Genomic DNA, 25,424 nt, shown 5'->3' with positions numbered 1-25,424 from the left:
CGATAATGAAGTCCTATTGGAGCAGGCCTGGGTGATAATTATAAAGTCAGTTAAGTTGGCAGCAGAAGAGGGCGGCAGGAAAAGAGTCTGCAAGCACTGTCTGGGGAACAGAAGATGTAGGAAGTAGTCCAGGGAGGCAGGAAGGAGTCTAAGGGAGTAGACCTTGGTTGTCAGCTACAGGGTCTGTAGAGGATGGGTTTGGGTTCCCCTACCAGACATCAAGGAAGGTGAAGTGAAATCTCCTGAGGTAAGGGGCGTAAGAACAGAGCCCAGCGACAGATGGAAGATCTGCTATATCGTCACTGGACTTTTACACAGGAAGGGGCGGGCTAAAATGTAACCTGGCTGAAGGGCCAAGTTGCGTGAAGAGAGACCACTGAAGCGACAATGGGCAGGGGTCACCACACAGGGAGTCAGCTGCTATGCCATGCCAAAGCCACAAGGAGATGCTCCTGAATTGAGTGAATCCCTTTACATACACCAATCCATTTCTAAAGGTATGCTGCCACAGCAACTACAGCTGTTATTGTAGCACAGGTAGGTATACTGTACTAGCTTTAATCATTGGTAACAACAATTGTGAAGAAGTGGTGGCATGGACTTGTATTTGGGCTAGCTGCCCAAGCGTACTTGTGTTGCTATCCTGCGCTGGAGCCCGTGACACCACATTTTCAGTACTATTGTTACCCTTTCTGGTTAGTTTAAAGACAGCCTAGCCATGGTACAATGACATCTTCACTTGCAGCATAGAAATACCACAGAAGTCTCTCTCAAAACTCTCAGAAATTTTTACTAACAAAATTCGAGCGTCTAAGATTGAAGGTGTTGACATAATGAAGTACATGCTACAAGAGTCTACAGTCACCTGACTAAATGCTAAGATTCTCATGCTGGAAGCGACTTAGATTTAGTAAAATGCAAAAAACCACAAAAAAATAAAAAAACCAAAACCACTTACACTGTTTTTTTGTGAATAAGGTTATTAACAGCATCCCACCAGGATCTCTGCCTTTCACTACAGAGCTGTCTGCTCACTGGCAATGGTAAAAATTGAGGCTGATGTGAACTGTAGTGAGTATTAAATGTCTCTTGTAATTGTAAACGGCTAGTAAATATCACTCCAAGTAGAAATACCTGTTTTCATAAAATAAATACATGTTATACTGTGCAATTCTCCATAGCGTAGTAAATTTCAGTGCTTAAACTGTTTCCTTACTTCCAGGTCCAATATACAGATTGTTTCAGGAGCATTGGTCTCAAGTCTTGATGTTTCCTGGGGCAAGTGAAAAAGCTGTTTTAACCACTTGCGTATTTCAGGGAAGACTGACATGGAGTTCCACTGTAAACCAAGCCATGTAAGGTGCTGGAGACAACCATTGTGCACTCGAACTGCACCTAAACAGAAAGATGATTGCTTACTTCTAAAGTCTGTATCAGCAGTATCCATGCAAACAGTAAACTTACCAAAACTGTATTTTATTCCATTAAAAAAATCCTTAAGTTATGAAATCTTTAAAAAATGATAATCCAGCCAAACACTTTGGCTTCCTGCCTTTGAATCTACTTCTCTTTCTATGACTAAGCCCCCAAGTCCATTCCTCAGAAGCAAATAGATCCCATGTGTTATGTGTGGAGGATAATTTTATTTTAAATATAAAAATGCCATCACCATCTTATGTATGCATCTTATGTATTGTTGTAGCCATGTTGGTCCCAGGTTATTAGAGAGACAAGGTAAGTGAAGTAATATCTTTTATTGGAAAAACTTCTGTTAGTGAGACACACAAGCTTTCCAGATCACACAGAGTTCTTCAGGTCTGGGAAATGTACTCAGAGCATCACAGCTAAATACAAGGTGGAACAGATTGCTTAGCATCAGTAGTTGACGTATTTCCAGGGACCACTAAGGTAAAGTGGCCCATTAATATCCCTCCAGTCATAAGGGGAAAGGAAAAAGAGGGAAGCAGCTGCGGACATTGTTAGCGGGTTACAGGATGGGTGAATGCTTTTCATAAAGCAATCACTATATTTGACCTATCAATCCCCATCTGCAAAGGAAACATGCACAACACTTTCAAAAGATGAGACTGGGAGTATAAATTCATAACTTTGTTAGACACTAAAAAAATCACAGACTGAACTGAGACTCGCTTTATGGTTTACAAGCCCCCCAAGCTGCTCCCCCCGCCCTCTGACTAGAGAGGTGTTAACAGGCCACTTCCCCTTGAAAGGGGTTTAACTACTTATGCTAAACAATCTGTTCCACCTTGTATTTAGCAGTAACACTCTGGCTAAGCTTACACTGCAATTAAACACAAGTGACTGGCCTGTGCCACCTCACTCGCGCTTTCGGGGCTCAGGCTGCAGGGCTGTTTCACTGCAGTGTAGATTCCCAGGCATGGGCTGGAACCTGGGCTCTAGGATCCTGCAAGGTGGAAGGATCCCAGAGCTTGGGCTCCAGCCTAAGACTGAAAGTCTGCACTGCGGTGAAACAGCCCCACGAGCCCAAGTCATGTCACGGGGGTTTAATGGCAGCGTAGACACTCACTCAGAGTACATTTCCGAGACCTGAAGCAAGCTCGAAAGCTTGCCTCTTCCACCAACAGAAGCTGGTCCAATAAAAGATATCTTACCCACCTTGACTCTCTAATCAGCATCTTAAAACATTTGTGTCTATGTTTGCATTTCTAAGCACTATGCTTACCTATGCTTTGAGGAAGATAAGTTTGGCAGAAGGGGGCCATGAGTAGGTGACAAAGAGCATGAAAACTACAAACGAAATCTTACTATCTCCATGATTTTGCTCTAAAAGTTCTGATATTGTAAAATTAGATGGAGTGTTTCAGACATCACTTCAGGCGTCGTAAGTGTACATGCTGCATCAGCCTAAGAGATTAACAGTCACTTGGCAGCATCCTAACATTTCTTTCATTTTAACTACTCCTCATTCCCAATCTCCACCTTTTTTGCACTGTATAAAATGAATGTAAAAAGAGTAAGTGTGTTTATTTTAGCTATCAGGTGAACAATGTATGTTTATACTGGGGCAAATAAGTTTATAAATTTAAGACCAACCAGCGAGGAGAGGCCAGTAAGTCTGCACAACACACACTGTTAAGATGAAAGTAGGGATACTAGAGAACGGTCTTTTGAACTGCAAACTCACTGGCCAATGGAATACCTTTCCTCTAGATCGAGGTGTCATCTCTGTAATACTGCATACACTGCCACCATCAGAAGGTCCTGAGTTAGCAGTCCTTTATTTTAACAAAGGGGTTGCTAATAGATTATCCTCTTCAAAGAGCTATGGCTCTTGAACTCACTTACTCTCCATTTTTTGTCTCACAGCTAGGTTTAATGATCTTCTACAGATACTCAAGCCTAATATACTTCCCCTCAGGCATCTCTCTGAGAAATGGGTGGCTTGTCTGAGGCATTTGTTTTAATATTTGATAAAGTCTATGTTATAGCCATGTTGTAGATTGTCAAAGTTGCTATTAGTATAAAGGCCATTTATCCTTGGTTGCAGTCTGTATTATCTGCATGATTTTTCTTCAAATCAGAAGAAATATCACACTAAGATACAGAGAGTAGGTGTAAAGTGTTCTTAAGGGATGCTTCTTACCAATATCATATCTGCCTAGCTCCACATGGTCTGGTCCCTGTGTACAGACATTTCTGATATTATCAGTGCCAAGGAAAGTTCTCTCTCTAGGAGCTCCATTCTCAAAGAGTGCATCGAATAAAGTAGATTGCCCACTTTCATTTGCAAAAGACTCCACAATCTCTTTGTAGAAGTCTTGCTTGCCATGGCTTAAGTTTAGCAGCATGTGACCTGTAAAGCAAACATATTCACGCAGAATTATTTTAAATACGAGTAGTGCAGTGAATCAAGATTGTTTAGTAGCAAGCATGTCTCATCCGATAATTAATCCAACATGTCAAGGATTAAAGATTTTGGTTGAAATCCAGGCCCCAATTAAGTCCATGGGAAAACTCCAACAGACATCAATTGGGCCAGGGTTTAACCCCATGTTTTCAAGTCTTTTTCATGCCACCCTTTGTGAGGCAGTCAGACCAAAGAATTCTTAAATTCAATCATCTATACACAAAGATATGGAAGTCTTTGTAGGACTTATACAGCAAATAGGAAAGCCATAATTCTTGGTATTCCGGGGGCCCTGGAATTACCTTCAGTATGAATAGCTATGGCTTAAGTAGAATGGTCCCTTGCAAAGCATGGAAATTTTTGAAAAGCATCTCATCCTAAAGTCCTTTAACCACAATGCATTCCCACAGCACAGTCCCTAGCTTAGAATTCACAACTTAGATTAATGACAAAGAAAAAGGTGGCTCAGAAATAATAGGTGGTGTGATGGGGAAGGAAGACGGTAATAATAATAGGAGCAGGGCATAACTGTTAGTGACTGTACAGGCTACGGCAGAAAGGATTTTAAGGAGACTAAGGTAGCAACTTCCAAAAAGTTTTATAATCTATTCAAAAATGTGAAGAAGAGTTTTTGTAGTTTAAGAACATTAAAACAGTTCAAAAATGAGTGCTAAGTTAAGAGGACGATATGCGAACTTAAGTGTGTCATGATCAGACTTGCTTTTTATACAAACCTACCTGAAGCTTTCAACATTTTTCATGAATTTAAATAGCAAAATGTTTAATTACGTCTAAATTTCAAATCACTAAAAAACCTCTCTTGTATATACCATTTGGAAAAGAACAGATTACTAGTTTTGTTTTAAACAGTTGAAATTAATATTCTTGTTACCAGACTGGCTCTGTCGATCACAGGCTAACATTTCCAGCATATCTTGTCCAGCTTGATCTCCCTTTATTAGTTTTGTCTTTGGTCTAGGGACCTGGTGGGAATTACACAAGAGTCAGGAACCAAGAAGTTACTGCTTCAAAAGTTAAACTCCCCTATAGCTTTTTGTTATAAATTTTGGATTTTCTATTTTACTATTTATTGAACATGAAGTTTAATATCATAGCAAGTTACTATTTTTCAGTTACCAGACACCACCTTCCGGTCCCCCCCAAGAGTTCTTCTTAATTAGCATTTAAGTATGTATTTTTGCTAGATATCTCTGGGAAGTGTAAATTAATAGCAAGATTAAGCTGGCATGAATACAGACTATTCCCAGATTACAGGTGCCAAGGTGGAAGGAGATATTTTGATTTAATACGGTGAATGACTGAGGCCCAAATTCTTTGCTGTGTCCACAACACGCTGGGCGTGAGGCAAACACATAAGGATCTGTATCTCCTCAAGGCTGGGGCCAGTTTTACACTGGCAGGTACATGGTGTAGTTGTAGTCAGAGCAAAGGTGATACATCCAAGGTGATAAAAATGCTAACCCGTTAGAACCTGATTATGGCAAGAGATAAAACGTGCACTTCACCTACCCCAGATTTTCTATAACAAACTGAAAGGTGGTAAAATATTGTTTAACAGCTGTAAGACGTGTACATAGAAGTGCTGCTCATCTGAGAACTACAGTTCAAAATAAAAAATGAGTTCTATATCAACTAATGCATAACAACACAAAAACTTAAAACAGCTTACTTGAAAAGCTATAAGGTAACACAAAGCTGCCAGTTCAGATACAGCTCTCCATTGCTTCTCATTGTGCTGCGCCATTTTCAACAAAAGAGTTCCAGCATACATGTAAAAGTGACCTCTCATTTCCAACAATGTAATAGACAGCTCTTCATTTCTATTCACATGTGGTTTCACAGACTGAAGAGCGTGATCAAAACTATAGTACAAACAAAAAGTCATTAAAACTAGGGACAGCTGCATACTAGTGGTTTCAGACTTGTCATTATGTCAGTAAGATTATTGAACTAGTCTGTCTGCATGATAGTGAATCAAATGGCTCAACGCACCAGACTCAAGTTTTCAATGCTCTGAAGTTGTTTTTTTAAGTACATTCTACTCCCATGAGTGAATCTTATGCTTTGATATCTTGTCCCCCCACTCTCAAAACCACTTCTTTAGCAAGGACACAATCCCCCAACATACCCCTTGAGTCAGTTCTCTCTCTGGCATTGCCTCAAGAATAAAAGGAATTATTTAAGAGACATGGCTGCACCTCGTAACCTGGTGTTGAGATGAGGAGAGAAGAGTGAATCATTTGTGGCAAGATTAGAATGAAAAACAGTAAGTGGTGGTAAAAGGGACATTCAGAAGGTGATTGGAACTAAGTGAGCATATGATCTGAATTAACCAAAGCCAGGAAAAATCTGAGCATTAGACTTTTAAAAGTAGGAGGTGGTTCTGCAGGAACTTGAGTAGCAGCTACAATCTGGTACCTGAAGCACATGTTGCACAAACTCCATTCCTAGAAGGTTTCCCAAATGCTAACTAGGGCAAAACATTCTTTAAGTGATCTGACAAGATCATAGCCCATTTTGGAAATGTTTCAGATGTATTCATTCAATCCCCATGGGATAAGATGGCAGGGAAAAAAAAAAAACAACAACCAACAACCAAAATGGGTCTGCAGATAATACTGCCAAGAAATACTATTAGATGAGAGGCTACGTAGTAACAGAGTATCACAGCAGTAAAAAGCACAGGACACTACGTATTTCTCATACCACCCATTCGACTGCTAACCAACCCAAACCTGTTTTGCGTCAGAATGATATGGCCTATCCCTTGTAAAGCAATATTTTCCAATCCTATAGTTTGTGTGTCCTAGCAGGCACTAAGTAATCAACTACACACTTTTCTTAAAAGTACCTTCCTTTCAAATTTTTAACTACTCCACAGGTAATAAAGGAGCTAAGGAAAAAGGTGACTGAGTATGGGTAAGCACACTTCTCACTCAAGCAGAAATACTTGACTATTCACAAGAAGTTTCTTAAGCCTAATGCTGTTTCCAAAAAAGCTTCCAGCTAGTGTCCTGGAGTCCCATCTACTGAACAATTTACAGATAAAGATCTACTTGGTTGCTCTTGGGAGTTAAATTTTTCAGATGCCTGAGCCAAAAGCATGAGACACTTCAGGCCAGAGGGAAAATTTGTTTGAGAAGTCTAGTTAACACATCACAGGAGTTTGGAAGGAAAGTGTCATCTCAACAACGGTTGCAATTTTGCTACTGGGATACGGTATGAATTGAGAGGTTCAAATACAAATATTCACACACTGAAGTAAGTGCAATTTAGTTCTAAAGAACTTTTACACCAGACACTGAGACAAGACTGTATGCAAGCTGATAAGCGCTTCCTTTCTTGTCTTTTTTGATGATGAAATGTCCTTCCCTAAGCTTAGGGCCCTACCAAATTCACGGTTCACTTTCGTCAATTTCAAAGCCACAGGGTCCTGAAATTGGCCAATTTCATGATTTCAGATGTTTACCTCTGAAATGTTATGGTGTTGTAACTGTGGGGGTCCTGGTCCAAGCAGGGAAGGGGGGGCATGCAAACTGTTGTAGGGAGGTTGAAGGATTGCCATTGTCACTTCTGTGCTGCCTTCAGAGCCCAGCTCTGAAGGTAGCAGCTGTGGAGTTTCCTGCAGCTGGAGGAGGCTCCTGGAGGTGGAGGTAGATCCAATCTTCCCAGTGCTGCTGGGAGTGCCCCAAGAGGGGACTCCTAGCCAGGGCCAGTGGTGGATTAACACAGGGGCCCATGGGGCTCATGCCCACGGGCCCTGGACATTTTGAAAAATGGGTGCCCCAGCCCTAGCAGGAGTCAGAGTGGAAGACCCATGCCCCTGCAGGTGTTGCAGGGGCTGAAGCTTCAAGCCCGGGCAGGAGCCAGGATCGGGGGCAGAAGCCCTGAGTCTGGGCAGGAGCCATGTGGGGGAGGAGAAGCCTTGAGCTCAGGCAGAAGTTGCGGGAGGCAAAAGCCCCAAGTCCCGGCTTGAGCCACAGGAGTGGCAGCCCCCAGCCCTGGTCCCTGAGCCGGGCAGGAGCCACTGCGGGGGAGCAGCCTCGAGCCCAGGGTGGCAGGCCCAGGCCAAGTCCTTGAGCCCAGGCAGGAGCTGCAAGGTGGAATCCCCAAATCCCAGCTGGAGCCGCTGCGGGGGGGGAAGCAGCAGCCCCAAGTCCAGGTGCCTAGAGCCTGGGCAGGAGCTTAGTGAGAGGGGGCAGAAGCCCTGGAGCTTGAGCATCCGAAGCCTGGGCAGGAGCTTAGTGGGAGGGGGCAGAAGCCCTGGAGCTCGAGCATCCGAAGCCTGGGCAGAAGCCGGTGATGGAGGGAAGGGAACAGAAGCCCCAGAGCTAGAGCGTGGCCTGGGCAGGAGCTGCAGCTACAGGGGGTTGCAGTCCCGAGGCCCACCCATGCAGCTCCCAGCCCTAGCAAGACTTCGGGTGGGGGTGGGATGGAGGAGGGGAAGAAGAACAGCAGCCCAGAGCAGCGGCAGGAGTACAGCAAAAGCTGTGGGGGCAGCAGCCCAGAGCCCAACTCTGGGGCTGCTGCAATGTAGAAGTGAGGATGGTACACCCTCTTCTGCTCTGCCTGTGGAGGTGGGTTTGATCTCCCTCTGATAATAGCCGTGCAGGGGAAGGAAAAGTCCTGTCCCTCCCAGCCTGCCTGATTTTGGGGAGATCAGATTTCATGGAGAAAGGCCTATTTCACGGCTGTGAAATTGGCAGAGCCCCACCTATGCTGCTTGAGCAGTTTGAAGACATACATTGGTAACTGTACAGTTATGAAGTGTTCTTACTAGAACAGAGACAAGCAAGGGACCATGTATAAGCTTATGGGAAAAAACATTGCTCTGGGTCTTCAAGCCTAAACTAAAGTGAAGAGATACGCATCAGTTCCAGCCTAGCAGCCAGCAGACTGAAGGCAGATGCACAGCACCAGTCAGGATAACATAGGACAGAAGTACCAGCCTCCATGACTATTACAGAGTTGTTTTTCAAGTTAGTAGTTTCCCTCAAACACCTGTACACTGAAAGAAACGTCTGTTTAATGCTCCATGGCACAGAATGACACCCCTTGACAAGCGATTACTCAGAAGTCTTTTACAGTAGGAATGTGATGAAGATAGTACCTTACAAGTGATTCTCTGCTTTCTTGAACATCTCTAGTAGAAAGTGTCATTACTACAAGGTTGGAGTAGGCCAGCAGCAGATCTCTGTTGGTGCTTCTCCAAATACTTTTTTCAGACTCTGAGTCCTGTGCAGATTCCAGATATTCCTAGAAAAAAGATTTATCAGAAGACATAATTTATTTACCTTCCTTGGGATAGTAATAGTACCACCCCTAGAGCATGTTAGTTACATTCACAGAATATTCCAGTTTGCAAGGTGGGATCTTAACATCCAGTTCTCCCCCAGATTCTCAGCAACAAAGCCTCTCTACCAAAGATTGATGTGCTACGCCAAATCTATTCAACAATCTTATGTATAAACATTAAGATCAAATGTAATAAAGTATGGAGAGTAAACTGAAGTGTGTTGTACCTCTTTTTGTTTTGGTGAAGTTTAGTTTAAAAAAAAAAAACACAAAACAAACCTCTACCATAGTCCCTGTGCTGTCCCCTAGTCCCCAACTACTTGGAGGATAGACAGTAGTTCTACTAAAGAACCAGCCTAGTATAGAAAACACAAGAGATTTTCCCAAAACCACAGTACGGATTTAACAAACCTTAAATGTCTGTACAACACACAAACACCATTGCAAGCTTGATCGCATAGCAATCTTCTTCTCTGCCTCTCGACAGTGAGTCACAGCATCCTTCAATCTTTTATTTGAACGGTAGAGCTCTACTAGCTTGATGTTTACATAGACATCATCTGGTCTTGCATAGAGTTCCGACTGTATCAGATCAAAAAGCTGATTCCATCCATCTTCACCTTTACAATCCAATAACTGTTCCTATTAAAAACAAAGGCAGGGTGTTTTTAGTATCTTGTTTTCCATTTAAACTTTTTTTTTTTTTTTTTTTTTTTTTTTGAACTCACTGACCATGACAGGACAGTTTCCTTTGTTATCCCTACTCTTAGCAACCTGATTATGCATAGACCAAGTGGTCGAGAATGTCAGGTTTTAAGACATTTATATATGAAAATGAGAGTTTGTATAATCTAAGATTTAATAGCATTATTTGAGATTTTTTAAAAATATTTTTTAAATGTTTCTTTATTGAAGTAAGTGCACAGAGTCTCAGAGAACCCCGTCAGATCTAGTAGGATTTTGGTTTTACAGAATATTCTTTTCCTTATATTGCTATTCTATACCATTGTATCCAGTCAAGGATTCATTTTTGTTAAAAAAGCAGAGTTAACTTTTTAAAAAAAAGACAGACAATTTGAACTACGTTATTGCTGGCATACATTAGAAAACTAATGCATTCATACACAAGTCAGGCCACAGATGCTAAGTTACCTGAAAAGAGCAAGTCATTACTCTCATTCATAAGAATGGGAGTGAAGATACAGACCCTATGTTGGAAAGCAAAAGCAGCAACAAAAAAAATTTAAAAACCAAATATTTATCCAAGTGTTTATTCAAGAGTACAGAAAGTAGGAAACTAGCCCAATGCCATCAAAAAAGCTGCTACATTTCTGAACACTAATCCCTGAGATAGGAAAAGCTACACAAGAAAGTCAGTGTCTGTGATAGACTTCAGACATTTAAGTGAAAACAATATTTTTATAGATCTATAATCAATACAGAATTAGGGATTCTAAAAATTGAGATGTCCACGATTGTTCCCAGAAAACTCAAAAACAAAATGAGACAAGTGTGAGAGTTACTGAGGTTGGGCCTGGTACTTGCTAGGTAGTCAGCCATAAACCCAGATCAGAAAACATACCACTAGACAAAGAAACCAGTAACAGTTTAAAGATCTGCTACTTTGCTACTTGTTAGAACTAGAAGTGCTGTCATGGACCAGAAAGTTCTCCCTGCATCAAGTTCTGAAGTAACTCAAATATGAAATTGCAGAACTACTAACTGTGGTACGTAACCTATCATTTAATTCAACTTCTGTACCAGATGACTGGAGGATAGCTAATGTGATGCCTATTTCTAAAAAAAAGCTACAGAGGCGATCCCAGCAATGACAGGCTAATAAGCCTAACTTCAATACCAGGCAAACTGAAACTATAGTAAAGTACAAAATTATCAGACACATAAGTGAACACAGTATGTTTGGGAAGAGTCAACACGGCATTTATAAAGAGAAATCATTCCTCACCAATCTATTAAGATTTCTTTGAGGGGGTCAATATACATTTGGACAAAGGCTATCCAGCGGATATAGTGTACTTAAACTTTCAGAAAGCCTTTGACAAGGTTCCTCATCAAAGGCTCTTAAGCAAGGTAAGCAGTCATGAAATATGAGAGAAGGTCTGCTCATGAATCAGTAACTGGTTAAAAGATAGGAAACAAAGGGTAGAAATAAAGAGTCAGTTTTCAGAATAGAGAGGTAAATAGTGGTGTCCATCAGGGGTCTGTACTGCAACCAGTGCTGTTTAACATTCATAAATGATCTGGAAAAAGTGGTAATGTGAGGTGCCAAAATTTGCAGACGATACAAAATTACTCAAGATAGTTAACTCCAGAGAGGACTGTGAAGAGTTACAAAGGGATCTCACTAAACTGGGTGACTGAGCAACAAAATGGTAGATGAAATTCAGTGTTGATAAATGCAAAGTAATGCATATTGGATGACCGTTCTTATGTTTATCTGCAACATTACCACCACTACAATACTGGGAATAGAGCTGCAACAACGTATCCAGCAGTTTAAAAAATCTGTCAAATAGTTAGACTGAGCAGGGAAAAAAAAAGAAACATTTCAGTAATGTTGAAACAAACTTGTTTAAACCCAGCTGAAAAAAATTCACTTCAATTACAGGCATTTTGACAAAAAGGAAAGAAGCAGACTAAATTTACAAAAAAGGAGGGGTGCCTCCCTTATAAACTTTATCCCAGTAGTTAAGAGTACTCACCTGAAATGTGGGACATCCCCCCACCCACCAGCCTGACAGAGGAGAGATTGGACCTTAGATTTCTCACATTGTAGGAGTATGCCCTTGCTACGGGGATATAGGATATTCTGGTATGGGACTCTCAATCTCTCCTGTTGAAGCTATTCCACTTTCTATAACAAGACATTTTAATGGGGACTTGAACTTGTCTCCCATGTCCTATGTGCCTGCTTCAACAGGAGAGACTGAGCGTGCCTAAAAGGGAGGAAGCTCACCCCTAGATCTCCTGGCCTTTTGAGAATCAAGCTCTTTCTTCTTAACAAAATTCCTGAAATCTACATGAAATGTTTTGAGTTAGGTCAAAACAAAAATATTCTGAACCAACATTTCTGACTTTTCAAAAAAATCCACAGAATTTTTGAATAAATTTGTTTTCTGTTCAACTCAAAACAAAAATTTTTGGAACTGTCAATGAATTGAAAAATCCATCATTTGCACAGCTCTACCTAGACATGCCTAGAATATCACCGGGAGAGGTGTTGTGCAGATATAGAAACCAAAGATGGTCCATGTCGCAATAGTAATACTGAAGATCAACCTCAACACATCACAAAGACTTCAAAATTTGCAGCTCTTCAGTGATCAAAGAACATGGAGAGAATCTCAGATTACAGAAGAACAAGAGTAAGAATCAAGATACGTGATGACTCCTAGACTATTTAGACCACAGTTTCTCAGCCTGTGGGTCGTGACCCAAAACTGGGTCACCAGAATATGTCAAAGGGTCCCAATGCTGGCTGGCTCAGCTCCCCATTCTGGGTGTGTGACAGAGTGCATTGAGTCACAGTGCTGCTCAGGTTTGACCCAGCCGACCCTCCACCATGATGACAGGGGGCCACCTGGGCAAAATTTGAGTGGCACAGTGATCCCATGCACCAGGCTGCAGCAACAACTCACACAAATTTGGCCCAGCTGAAGTTGCAATACCTGGTGATGGGAGGTGAGCCCTGCCAGCCTCAAAGGACAGGAGCTGGGAGGATGTGGTTGATGTCACGTTCTCAGTTAAGTATCCCCGCCCCCAGTACCCTGGCCCACAGCCAACTGACCCCCACAGTCATAATATCCATCCTGTCCCCAGATGTTTCCCCACTGCATCCATAGGCCCTTGTCCTCCAAACTCCCCACTTTTCCCCAGGACTCCAAATCCCCTCACCACTTTATCCTCTGCCCACCAAGGGGTATGTATGGGGGCTGTGGTATTTTGGGAACTATCAGCTTGCTGCCCTTCCCCTAGGCTCCTATGCCCCTATATCCTTCCCCCAAACCTCCTATGCCCCCTATATCCATCCCCCACACTCCTGCTCCCAGCCTCCCTCCTGAACCCCCAACTCTTTCTTCACTCCACTCCCAGACCTCCTAACCTCCCCTCACCTCCAGGCCCCAATCCCCTCCACACTTTACCTTCTCTGCCCCCCTGTCCCCAGGCCATGTGAGAGGGCTGTGTGTTTCTGGAGGATGGCTCAACTCACTTGCCCTCTCCCAGGAGCCAGTGGGGTGTTCCCCATCTGTTCACATCTGGCTGGAGTATCTGGAATCTTAGCTCCAAGAATCCTGCCCCCATCCCCTGATAGACCCCTGTGAGAAAGAGAAGCATTGGCCTGTCATGACCCACTAACCCATCAAGTTATACAAACAGGTTCCTGAGCCATAAAGATTAAGAACCACTGATTTAGACTAACCAAAAAAGCTAGAAGTGAGATGGAATGGACAGGCCAATCTGTCTTGGCCCTAGCTTAAAATAACTGCATGCAAGTTAGAACTTAGTGATTATAGCACACCTCAAAATTTCAGTTTACCTTCAGTCTGTAAACAGCAGGACTTCCAGGGAAGAGTTTAGAAGCTCTCTCAACCCAGTATTTTGTTCTTCCATCTGTAACATCATTGTTACACAATAATTCCGCAATCTTCAGTACAAGATCTTTTTGTGTTGGGTTCAATTCCACTGAACGCTAATATTTCACCACCACCACAAAAAAACCAAACAGTTGTTATTTTTTGTAGTTAGTATGAAATATGAAGTATTTCAGCATATAACTAGATAAACAGAACAAAAAAAAACTACTCAGATTACTCAGCAATACTCATCAGTACATACTTTTACTGTTTTATGTGTTCAATGAAAGCAGCTTCAAAAATCAGTTATAGTACTACACTACACAAGATGTTTCAGACATGTTTGTAATAAGCTTATTTTTCAAAAAGTTATTAGGTGAAGAAACATATGCCGGTAGTTTTACACCTTTATATGCTTATGGAACAAGTCAGACCAACAAGTTTTGATCCTGATTCTGTAATGCAGTTTACTAGCAACTGGAATCCACACCATAAACTTTTAGGGAACCCTGTTAGGGAATCCCAGGGCAAACTTGATGCCTTGTTTTGAAAAGTATTCTACCAGCCGAAGCTCCCTATTAATCAATTTTCAGTGTGGGCAGAAGTTAATGGTAGGTTTCTTAAAGATCACCTCTAGGACAGATTCAGTATACAGTTACTTCTGTTTGAATTTTCTTTACACTTATAGATATTGCATCAATAGTAAGATCAGGTGAAGGATTTCCTTTCTTTCTTTCAATGTTTTTAATTTGTTCATTTGACAGTAGTGACCATAGTCAATTTTGTTTTCCCAGGAAGAGCAAGTTAGTTTCCTTCTTTGGTTTTGCTGGTCTTTAACACAGCACCAGGGAAGAGAATACACATTTTGAGAGAGAGAAAGAGAGGAAACTATAACAAGAATCACAAAAAGCTGTCTCTCAAACTCAGTGCTGCAAGAAACTGAGCTAAAAATCTTATTACAATTCATTAAAGGGTTAGATATTTATATGAATATCCAATTACATTAGATAGGATAAAGTTCATAAGGACTAAATCCTCATGCTTTAGAACATAAGCCAGTCAAATCACTCAAGGTCAGAAGTAATTATTCCCCCATAGGCATGTTACCTCTTAACTGTTCATTTGAGGGAGGGTAAGCAGAGAGTTATACCTGTCCCTGAAATAATAGCCATTGTCCAGAACCAGAGCAATCACTGGTATGATTCATGACAATTATGTTTATAATGCATGTTAAGTGAACTAATGTCAGACCTAAACCTGCTTTTCTACAGATATGCCAGAACGTTTTCAAATTCGTAGAAGATTTTTTTCAGAGTTAACTTACCATGTGCCGAGGTTCATGGGTTATAAAATTGAGGCTTTCTAGTAACTTAAGCCGGGAAGAGAAATAAGAAGTGACACGAAACCCTTCTGGGATTCATCCATAACTTAAGAATCACTTGATTTGATCACTTTGACTTCCTACCTTATAGCAACCCACAGCTTTTTCTATGCTATCTTCAGCTTCATAGAGCTGGCCCAGAAATTTGTGTGCCTTGGGATCTCTCTCTTGTACATTAAGATAACCAGTTACGCACCTGTAAGAAAGCAGTTACCATATCAGTATATAATGAATAATTCTGAAACAAAACCTGGAACAGATGCCCGAACAACGTAACATAGTTCACTGGTGCTCTGCACTACGAGGGTAAAGAGCAAGCAGAGGGTTCAGTTCCACGTATTGTTCTGGGGCCTCAAAAAAAAATTGATTAACCAACATTACCTGTTTGCCAGCAAATGTGCATGTCTAATACAGGAGACTTGTGTCTGTGAATCACTTAGAAACAGTAACTTACGGAAACTAAAAGATAAAGTTCCGCTATGCTGTTTGAATGACAGCCATCTGAATAAAGAATACTTTTCAGTCCCCCATTTCCATTTTTCCTTCACGTTTCCCCATTAGTGATTCAACGGATATGTATCAAGTAAGTGCTATTGGCACTGTCTGGAAATAACAGTTTTGATCATTCAGTATTAGGCATCCGAAATTGCTTTGTAACAATATCAGTATCCATTTAATTTCTATAGCAGTAAAGCTCTTTGGAAAACAGAACACATACTTTACCTTTTAGCAAGTTCATACTCTTTTGCTTCATAATAGAGTTTAGCAAAATAGAATCCTTTCATTGATTTCTGGAGGGGACAAAAAAAACATTGTTATGATAAATATGCTTAAAATATATAATACATGTATATTTTGTACTCAAAAAGGCTTAAACAAAGTTCCCAGTTAACATATACTGTACTAAGTGACTAAACTTCAGACACATTAGTTATCAACCCTAGTCCAGTTTTTCATTATGGTCTGTAATATTCTCCGCCATAACACCTTTGTAGAGAAAGACCCAATACCATACGGATAGCGTACTGTTGGGAAATTAATGCTACTTAGTGAACCAGACAAATTCATTGCTTGGTTGTAATAGGAGCACCTATAAGAGGCACCTAACAAAAACAGTGAATGGAAGACCAGATGGGATAATTGCTGTTAGAAAAGCTTGTTATGCATCCATCCACCAATAGGGAGATGATTAATTTCTTAAATTATACACTGCAACAAGTCCGTCATCAAACACTGATGTTTAAATATGGCATAGGAATCTCACAGTATTCCCAAACTACACTACTCTTGATTATTCCCTGATTGTTCTCCCCAAAGGGAAAGTTTCTGCTTGTGTCACAAAGATATAGTTGTGAGCTGATGTTCTGCAAGGGAAGGGAGAAGGAGCCAACAGTACTCTCTCTCCATTCTACCACCCACTGTATCTTTAACAGTGGAAGATCATCCTTGTGCCTCAGTTGCTCCTATAATAGTATTGCTGGAGCAGGGACATGAGTGAAACTGACTAGCTCCTATCATAGCTCCTCCTGTGGAAGAGAAACAGGCACTTCTTGAGAAAAGAAAAAAGAAAACGGAAATGAAGAGTAACAAAAAGGAGGAGAGATGAGAAAAAGCAGTGAGGCTACATCTTTTTATTTAATGGCGGGGCATCAGCTTGTGACTCTCGAGATCCTTTCTCCCTGGACCAGTAGAGGTGATATCCACCTGCAGATACTACAGAATCAGGCATTAAGGGGAATGAAGGAGCACCTTATTTCTCTAGCAACTCATTTTGGTTAAGTGGAGGACCAACAATGATGGGATAATGAAAAAAATCCACCTCCAGGCCTTCTAGGAGAGAGTGAGTATCACTTAAAAAAAAAAAAGTTGTTGGTAAATGAACAAGATAAAATGGAAGTCCCTGAAAAGCCTCAAAGAAAGAAGTAAAACCAGAAGAGGTGAAAGATGCAGAGAAGCAAGGAGGAAATAAATAAAGGACACTGGTGAAATCATTCCAAAAGGAAGGGGGTAAACAATGACAAAATAAATGTACCGCTAATTAACACTAAGTTCTGATTTTTGTATTTTTTGCTACAAACTTAATTTTACTTGGAACTGTAGCAAAAAAGAAACAAAGCAAATATACACCCTTTTCATCTGTAAGACGCTGCAGAAGAATGGTTCAGAACATACAGCCAGAAGCAGTAGATCGGGCAAAAGTCACAGCGAAAATCCACAATAGATACCAATCTCTGTTTAAAAGGCTATTTAGTGCAAAAGCTTATCCTCTCTTTGCAATTTGGGACTTAAGTTTGCCCTGGGATTTATTTTGTCTTTGTTTGATTGTAAGCTCCTTGGAGCACGGACCAAAAAATCTCTGTGTGCTCAAACAACAACGTGCCTATAGGGTATGGAAGCAACTAATTATTGCTCTTTTTTTCCCCTCACCAATTAATTCAGCCAACAGTAATTTCTACTCTTCTATCAAGGAAAACAGAAGTAGAAATAAATGTTTTAGATATAATGTAGTTTGGGACTTTTCCATGTAAATTTGGTCCAGCCATTAGCTACTGGCAAGCCTCTAACATGGCACCAACTGGAAAGGGCCAAGTACTTCTCCTTCCAAGAGCATATCCATCAATGCTAACAAAACCAAGCTAAGATCCTATCATATTTCTACTGGAAGTCCAAGTAACTTATTTCTGAAATACTGGCATCAGCTCTGGAATCTTTACATTTTGTCAAATGTTTTAATAGTTCATAAAAAGAGTGTATTATGGATCACTTCCCATATTCACAATTAGGAAACATCCCTGTGTCAGCTACAGAAATTGCTTACGAGAGAGTGCAACACTAGAAAGATTTGACGTATTTTTAAATTTTCTTTAATGCAGTTTAGGAACTGGAAACAAGGAGAGTCAAAAAATCACATGACCAGCCAGATCTCTGCAAGCCACCAGCAAATGCTCTGAGGAACACTGGTGCTCCACAGACCACAGTTCGAAAACCACTGCATTAGCAGCAAATAAAGACAACCCAAAAAATTATCTATAAAGCATGTAGGGACAAGGTTTTATTGGACACTGAGTGCTTCTCTGAAAAGTGAATGAACTATGGAGGCAGAACGTAAGAACAGCCATACTGGGTCAGACCAAAGGTCCATCCAGCCCAATATCCTGTCCACCAACAGTGGCCAATGCCAGGTGCCCCACAGTGAGAGAACCTAACAGGTAATGATCAAATTAAGAATGGTTAGAATTTCTTGGTTTGTTTGTATCATTAAGTTCTCAACCACAATTTTTTTTAAAAAAAAGAAAAAATACAATTTTAATCACATTTAAGACCCAGGGCAAATGTAGGATGACCTATTACATTCTAAGCACTACAGCAAACCCTCACTAGAATGCATGCCTATATAGCACAAGTTCTTTTAGAATGTTGCTGCGGCCATGGTTCCCAAATGTAATTATTTACACTGGTTGTCATGGTAACACAGTCCCCCCCTTAACATGGTACCATGCATGGATTCTGAATCCCATGTTTCCTAGCAGGAGTCCGGTGTATTTCCAATCCCTCAACTTTCTCAAATCACGCACTAGATATTAAGTTTCTCTCTCAGTGTTTCAGCACAAAGATTTATTTTTGAATAAAAGCATACTTTTTTTTGTTACCCTTTAATAAGACACCTTTAGTTTTTAATCTTCTCCATAAATACTATGTTATTGGACAAATGTGTCTGATAAGTTTGAAAAGGTCTGGTGAGCCACATTTCTTTACAATTTCAAGGAATAGTTAATTTAAGTCCTTTCTTAATTTTACAACACAGAAGATCAGGAAAAGGAAGAATGAGAAGCATCTATTTTCCATTATTTACTTTGTGTACATACTGTACAATCAGCTACAATATTACCCATGTAAAGTCAGCAATCCCTGTTTGTGTGGGTCTTTCACACAGTGAACAGGAGCAAACATTAAAAAAAGTGTGATGTAACAACAAATAGGTGGTAGGTGTAACTTTTAAATTGAGTAAATCTGTTGACATTGTCTCTGTTGTAAAAGGCATCTGAATCTTATGACTTTCACAATCAACAAAATCTCTGCATGAGTATTTCAAGGAGCTAGTATCTATATTGTGCGCACAAATCCTGCCTAAAAAGCTTATTATATATTAAACGCACAGATGTGCCTATGAAGCAGTACATAACACTGTTAAATTTCCTGCCACTGCAATATACAGCAATTACTGATCAGACTAAAACTACAGAACAAATTTTAACAGTTATGTTTTAAGCATTAGACTGACCTCTGGCTCTTCAGAATTAAATGCCTATGTTAAACTATATCAGTTTAGACCACTGGTGATCTGGAGAACATCTTCTGGGGTCTGCAGAGAGTTACTGGTGACATAGAACTAGCTAAAATTTTCATTGTTAAAGTGCATTACCAGATAAGCTTAGTTAATTCCATGTAAACAATTGCTGTAGTAGCAATGGGGTTGTTACACGCCCATGAACAAGCAGGGAGATAAGTCTGCCACTTTTTATTAAAATGTGATCCAAGTTTTGTGAAAAAAGTTTGAGCCCTTGAATTACTGCCCTACAAATTAATAACCCTGCAAGCTAGATTGCATGTTTTTTTCTTTGAGAGCAATACCAGTGTTTTATCAGACAAATCAAATATGCAGCATTGCATTAGCGACTTAAATCCCTTGCTTAGCAGAAGCAGCAGGACGAGCTGCCCTACACGATCCCATCGCTCTCCCACAACTCAACCCAACCGCGCAGAGAGGGAAGGTCTAAGGGCTGAAGGCAAAGCGTCCATAGCCAAGAAGGTGGCTCAGACTCGTCAGGGGACCCGGCTGCTACACTCGTCTCCCAGCCTTGGCTACAGCCCCGCCCCCACCGCCAGGGGCCCGGCGTTTGCAACCGGGCCACATAGGGAGAGAGGCGGGCCCCGCCCACACCGATTGAGGCCAGGCCGGGGCAGCGGTGTTGAACACCGGGTTCCCGTCAAACACGGCCCCTGACTCGCTGCCACTCCAGTCTCCTTGGCGCGGGCCTGCTGCGAGCGGCCCCGCCACTGCCGGATCCAGATCGGGGCAGGCCCCCCGCGGCCGCCCCTCGCAGGCACCAAGTCCCTTCACCCCGCTCCACTGCCAAGGGGCCCCAGTAGCAGACCGCGCCCAGCAGCCACCCAGCCACCCCCTGCCCCGCCGATGGACTCGCCCCGCTTCGCGGCCCTCGGGAACAAGCCGCGACCTCAGCCCCGGGACTCCTCTCGCGGAGCTCGCCGGGCAAGGGAGGCAGGGACACCGGCGCGCCGCTCACCTCTTTGGGGGAAGGGGCCGCGGCCTGCATCGAGGCGATGTACCGCTCCACTTCGGCCTTGCTGCGCCTCATGGTCGTGGCGCGCGCCCGGCTCCGCGAGCCGCTCACTCACTGAGCGAAACCGAAACGCCGCCTCGATCGCGCAGCGCCCAGTGGCGTGAGATTGAGGAGGGGGACGCTCGAGCGGCGCGCTACGTGTGCGTGCGTCGTCACCGCTTGCAGAAGCGGAAATACGCGTGTGAGGGTGGCCGCCCCTCTCCTGGCCTGTCCTGGCCCTGGCCCTTCGCCTGTCTTCGCGGCGGCGCCCTCACGACGCGTTCTTTGTGCAGTCAGAGTCCCCGGGAGCCAATCGCAGGGAGCGTTGGGGCGGGGGCAGAGAGTGGGTGCGCGTGCCCAGAACCGACCTGGACAACTGCCAACCGCCATTGCTACTGGGCCTCTTCAGGGATAACAGGGCGAGGGGGGGCGGTGAGCTGTGTCACCGTTGCCTGGCCTGGTAACAGTGTAAATCGGGGGCTGAGGCGCTAGTACAAAGACCAATTGTCTGTGGCCACCGGGGGCAGGACGAGAAGTAACGGGGGCTTAATGTGCAGCCAGGGAGGTTTGAGTTAGCTCTAAGATAAAACTTTTTTTTAACTTTTAAGGGAAGTTGAACTGGGCAACAGGTGTCCAGGGGAGGGCCTGGTGTCCCTGCCATTGGAGGATTTTAAGACCGGGTTGGACCAGCACCTGTCGGGGGTGGCCTAGGGTAACTCAGTCCTGCCTCAGCGTTAAGGGGCTGGTCTTGAGGATGTCTCAAGGTCCCCTAAGGCCCTGCATTTCTGTGATACAAAAGGGATGATGAGAGGCTGCGTAGGAGTCGTGAACTCTGTGTGACAGAACCCGGTTTGTGCATGAGATCAGCATGCCCAGTAGAAGTTTATGTCTGTGACATTTGTTTTGCACTATGGACATCTTCAGTTAATATTCTTCTGAGATTAGAATGTATACACAATAGGCTTAATCCTCAGAGCAAACCTGTGATTGACTACCTACCTAGAGCCATTATGATGTGTTTATCGTGAGTCCAAGCTACTTCAACAACTGTATAAGTCTATTTCCTTCAGCTCTCTCTCTGTACAGCACCCTGACCAGCAAAATATCCAGGAAGAAATAGGAGTCAAGTTCCTTCTTCCTTAAAGCCAGTATTAATACATGATCTGGTAAGACAATGGTTTTCAATCAGGCCTACGTGCCTCCCTGGGATACACAGAGGTCTTCCAGGGGGTAATACATCAGCTCATTTGGATATTTGCCTAGTTTTACAACAGGTTACATAAAAAGCACTAGGAAAGTCAGTACAAACAAATTTCATTCCGACAATGACTTATACTGCTGTATATACTGTACACTGAAATATAAGTACAATATACATTCCATGGTAAAATGAGAAGGTAAGCAATTTTTCAGTAATATTGTACTGTGACATTTGTATTTTTATGTCTGATTTTGTAAGAAAGTACTTTTTAAGTGAAGTGAAACTTATGGGTACACACGACAAATCTGACTCCTGAAAGGGGGACAGTAGTTTGGAAAGGCTGAGAGCCACTGCTGTAAGAGACCCTGGGAGCATATGTCAGATCAAATAATAATCAGAATTTGGGGTGGGATACAACCTACCATCTATATGTAAAGCAGGTGAATTGTCTGGTGGATGGTAACTGGGAATATGAAAGTACACCTCCTTTAGGAACTCGTTTAGATGTTTCAGATGGAGCCCTGTTTGTTCCTGGTCCTCGAAATAGAATGAGGAGCGACCATTGATGTGGAATTGGTTGTAGTGATCTGAAGTACATGATTAGAGCCCTATCAAATTCCTGGCCATGAAAAATGCATCATGGACTGTGAAATCTGGTCTTTTATGTGATTTTACCCTCTACTATACAGATTTCACAGGGGAGACCGGCATTTCTCAAATTGTGGGTCCTGACCCAAAAGGGAGTTGCAAGATAAATATTTTGGGAGGGGTGGTCACGGTATTGCCACCCTTACTTCTGTACTGCCTTCAGATCTGGGTGGCTGAAGAGTGGTGGCTGTTGGCCGGCACCCAGCTCTAAAGGCAGCACCCCACCAGCAGCAGCACAGAAATAAGGATGGCATGGTATGGTATTGCTACCCTTACTTCAGTGCTGCTGGCTTCAGAACTGGGCAGCCAGAGAGTGGTGGGTGCTGACTGAGGGCCCAGCTCTGCAGGTACCAGCCTAGAATTAAGGGTGACAATACCATACTATGCTACCCTTACTTCTGGCGGTGGTTCTGCCTTAGGTCAGACTAGACGATTATAATGGTTCCTTCTGACCTTAACGTCTACGATTCTATGAAAACTGGGCTCCCAGCCAACAGCCGCTGCTCTTCAACTGCCCAGCTCTGAAGGCAGCGCCACTACCAGCAGCAGCACAGAAGTGAGGGTAGCAGTACTGCAACCCACCTACAACAATTTTGTGAAACCCCCTTCCCCCATAACTCCTTTTTGGGTCAGGACCTCTACAATTACAACACAGTGAAATTTTATATTTAAATAGGTGAAAACATGAAATTTATGATTTTTAAAATCCTATGACCATGCAGTTGACCAAAATGGCCCATGAAATTGGTAGGGCCTATAGATGATGGATGGTTTCATTCATGTCCACGTTTCTATGGCCTACTTGAGATAAGGAAGAAACAAAACTGTAACTTTGATTCTTGCACCACTAGAGTATGTCCAGTGTTCTCATTTTGACCAAAGCCATAAGAAGCTATTTGCTTACAAACTGAAAGTGTGGCACAAATTTGGTGGTGGTGGTGAGGGGGGGGCGCTAACTTGAGACAGGGCTTGTTGGAAGTCATGCAGATTGGTCTGAGACAACTGAGGACAACTGCTGACTTTGCCTCAGCACCTTGGATTTGTTCCAGCTGTGACTTGCAAAGTGGTATTCTCTCTCATACTTCAGGGGCTGCTTCAACTTGCCAAATGACCTGTATTCCTTTCTGTAGCATCTGGCAGGAGCCAGGATTGTACATCTGGTTTTGTGATGATTCTGAATAGCTCCACTTTCCATAACATTTCCCACTGTAGCGCTAAGACAGTTTAGGAACTGATTTGCCTGAGTTGTCTGATCTCAATAATTAGACCCTGTGTATCTGCATTAAAGAGATAGGACCCTATATATTTTTCAGGGAGAAGCTGTTTGGCTATGGGATTTTTTTAAATGTAGACAACCTTGTGATACTGTCCACCCATGTTAGCAATTCTTGAGACTGCACATTAAATGTGTCAAATAACATTTAATACTTTTATTTGTTTTTATTGATTGTCATTATTGCAGGGTTCATGCTGACATTTCATACATGGGAGGGAGATGAGGTGACACCTGCTTGGATGTGGCTGCCTGTAAAAGGCCTGTTTAACAAAGAGGCCATTCCTTTCAGGTAAAAAAGGAAAATCCTCTTTGAAACACTGAGTCCCTCACAACCAGGGATGATAGCTATGTTTATCTTTAGTTGTGATACCGCTGGGGTAGCAGATAAAACCAGAAGGAACTTCAAGGAGAGCCAGTGACAGACAGCCTAGAAGCAACATAATGTATTTTTTAAAATTCAGGTGTTCTCAATATTTGAAAAAACAACTGCATACGTCCTATAGAGTTGAAGTAGTTAAAGCGTATTATCTCTTATAATACCTGGTATACATTTTCTGCATAAAAATATAAAATAAAAATAAAACTGTATATCTATTTAATGCATCAAATTTTTGGAATACTATTGTGAAAGATACAGAAGAATAAGGCACAAAATGTAAGTAAAATACAAAAACACTCATGAATGTTATTGGATTATCTTAAATGGAACAGCAAAATTCAGGTAGCTCTGAATATGCATATTTCTTGCAACAGGAATATGTTTTCTGTATTTCCATTACAACTTTTAAGTCTGATATACAAAGATTAATTATGTAAGAATTGTCTATTAAAGGCACTACACTTTTGCAGTGGTTGCACTTATAAGGGATGCTACAGTCATTTAAAGACTTACAAACATGCTTAATTCTGTGCACAAGTATTACCATTAACTTCAACAGCACTCTTTGTGTACAGAAAGCTAGGCTTATCTGTTAAGTCCTTGAAGGATATGCACAAGCAGATCTTATGTCTGCACAGAATCCCACTGATATCAATGGGTACAAGGCAGATCCCACTGCAGTACCAGAGCCATAAGAGTTTAACATGAATTTGTATCTGCAATTTACTATGCAAGTACAATCTACATATCAACAAATATGTATACATGTAAATGTCAAGTACAGAACTGAAGATATATTTTGTTTTTGCCAGTTATGAGGTTTATAGAAAATGTAGAGGGTTTTTAGATGCATGTTTTGCAGGAGATAAGGAGGAAAGTACTTTAGTATAAAGCTAGTCATGCATCAAGGAAACTCATTTTTTTTGCTTATGTATTGCTAATTGCAGCCTCAAAGAAAAATAAAATAGAAGTCAAGTAATAGCTGTAATATTTTCTCGTTTTTGCACAGGAAGATGAGATTAGAAGGAGGCTTTACTTCCTCCCTAAAGTTTCAGCTAGTTTCTTCAATCTCTTCTTCAGCTCCAAAGGAAACTTCTCATAGCATTTCTTGCAGACAGGCTTCATATCAAATTCAACAAATTTGTTCCTACAAATGATACAAAAGGAAAAATATCTTTAGTGAAAGACATTTCAAAGAGTATTTCTAGCATTCCATATTGACATAGTACAGGCAGCAAAATAATGCTTTTTCAGTATTTTGCTCAAAATATACATGGAGCTAAGATTATAAATGATATAGCAAGACAGCAAATGTAGATGTATATGTGAATCTATTTTTTTATGATACATACAATTATATTTGTTATTAGCAATGCCCAGCTTTGTCACTGGGTGCC

The 25,424-nt window shown here is 41.8% G+C and overlaps 2 protein-coding genes and 1 long non-coding RNA gene across 9 annotated transcripts in view; 1 reads left to right on the top strand and 2 right to left on the bottom strand.

Annotated features, from left to right (window-relative positions):
• The window catches only part of LOC116819891 (E3 SUMO-protein ligase RanBP2), a 66,143-nt gene extending 45,424 nt beyond the window's left edge, over positions 1-20,719 (bottom strand). For all 3 annotated transcript variants that reach the window (XM_032771953.2, XM_032771954.2, XM_032771956.2), the window contains exons 1-11: positions 20,488-20,719; positions 15,905-15,972; positions 15,266-15,377; positions 13,764-13,916; positions 9,617-9,847; positions 9,021-9,166; positions 5,580-5,772; positions 4,782-4,872; positions 3,626-3,835; positions 1,217-1,395; positions 959-1,134 (exon numbers count right to left, since the gene is read on the bottom strand). In XM_032771953.2, coding sequence (XP_032627844.1) covers positions 959-1,134; positions 1,217-1,395; positions 3,626-3,835; positions 4,782-4,872; positions 5,580-5,772; positions 9,021-9,166; positions 9,617-9,847; positions 13,764-13,916; positions 15,266-15,377; positions 15,905-15,972; positions 20,488-20,559 — 1,631 coding nt within the window. In that variant the 5' untranslated portion in view covers positions 20,560-20,719. The remainder of the gene's footprint in view (positions 1-958; positions 1,135-1,216; positions 1,396-3,625; positions 3,836-4,781; positions 4,873-5,579; positions 5,773-9,020; positions 9,167-9,616; positions 9,848-13,763; positions 13,917-15,265; positions 15,378-15,904; positions 15,973-20,487) is intronic.
• A 262-nt stretch (positions 20,720-20,981) lies between these two features.
• LOC142046013 (uncharacterized) overlaps positions 20,982-25,424 on the top strand; it is a 40,390-nt gene continuing 35,947 nt past the window's right edge. The window contains exons 1-2 of the long non-coding RNA XR_012654938.1: positions 20,982-21,689; positions 23,835-23,937. This is a non-coding gene — a long non-coding RNA (uncharacterized LOC142046013). The remainder of the gene's footprint in view (positions 21,690-23,834; positions 23,938-25,424) is intronic.
• LIMS1 (LIM zinc finger domain containing 1) overlaps positions 24,076-25,424 on the bottom strand; it is a 163,901-nt gene continuing 162,552 nt past the window's right edge. For 3 of the 5 annotated variants that reach the window (XM_075061355.1, XM_032771918.2, XM_032771917.2), the window contains exon 10: positions 24,076-25,174. In XM_075061355.1, coding sequence (XP_074917456.1) covers positions 25,060-25,174 — 115 coding nt within the window. In that variant the 3' untranslated portion in view covers positions 24,076-25,059. The remainder of the gene's footprint in view (positions 25,175-25,424) is intronic. The other 2 variants (XM_032771919.2, XM_032771915.1) reach the window with 1 other exon arrangement.

Source organism: Chelonoidis abingdonii, chromosome 1 (assembly GCF_003597395.2).
Source record: "Chelonoidis abingdonii isolate Lonesome George chromosome 1, CheloAbing_2.0, whole genome shotgun sequence".
In the NCBI taxonomy this organism is placed as follows: domain Eukaryota; kingdom Metazoa; phylum Chordata; order Testudines; family Testudinidae; genus Chelonoidis; species Chelonoidis abingdonii.
This window is presented reverse-complemented; position numbering and strand designations above follow the sequence as displayed.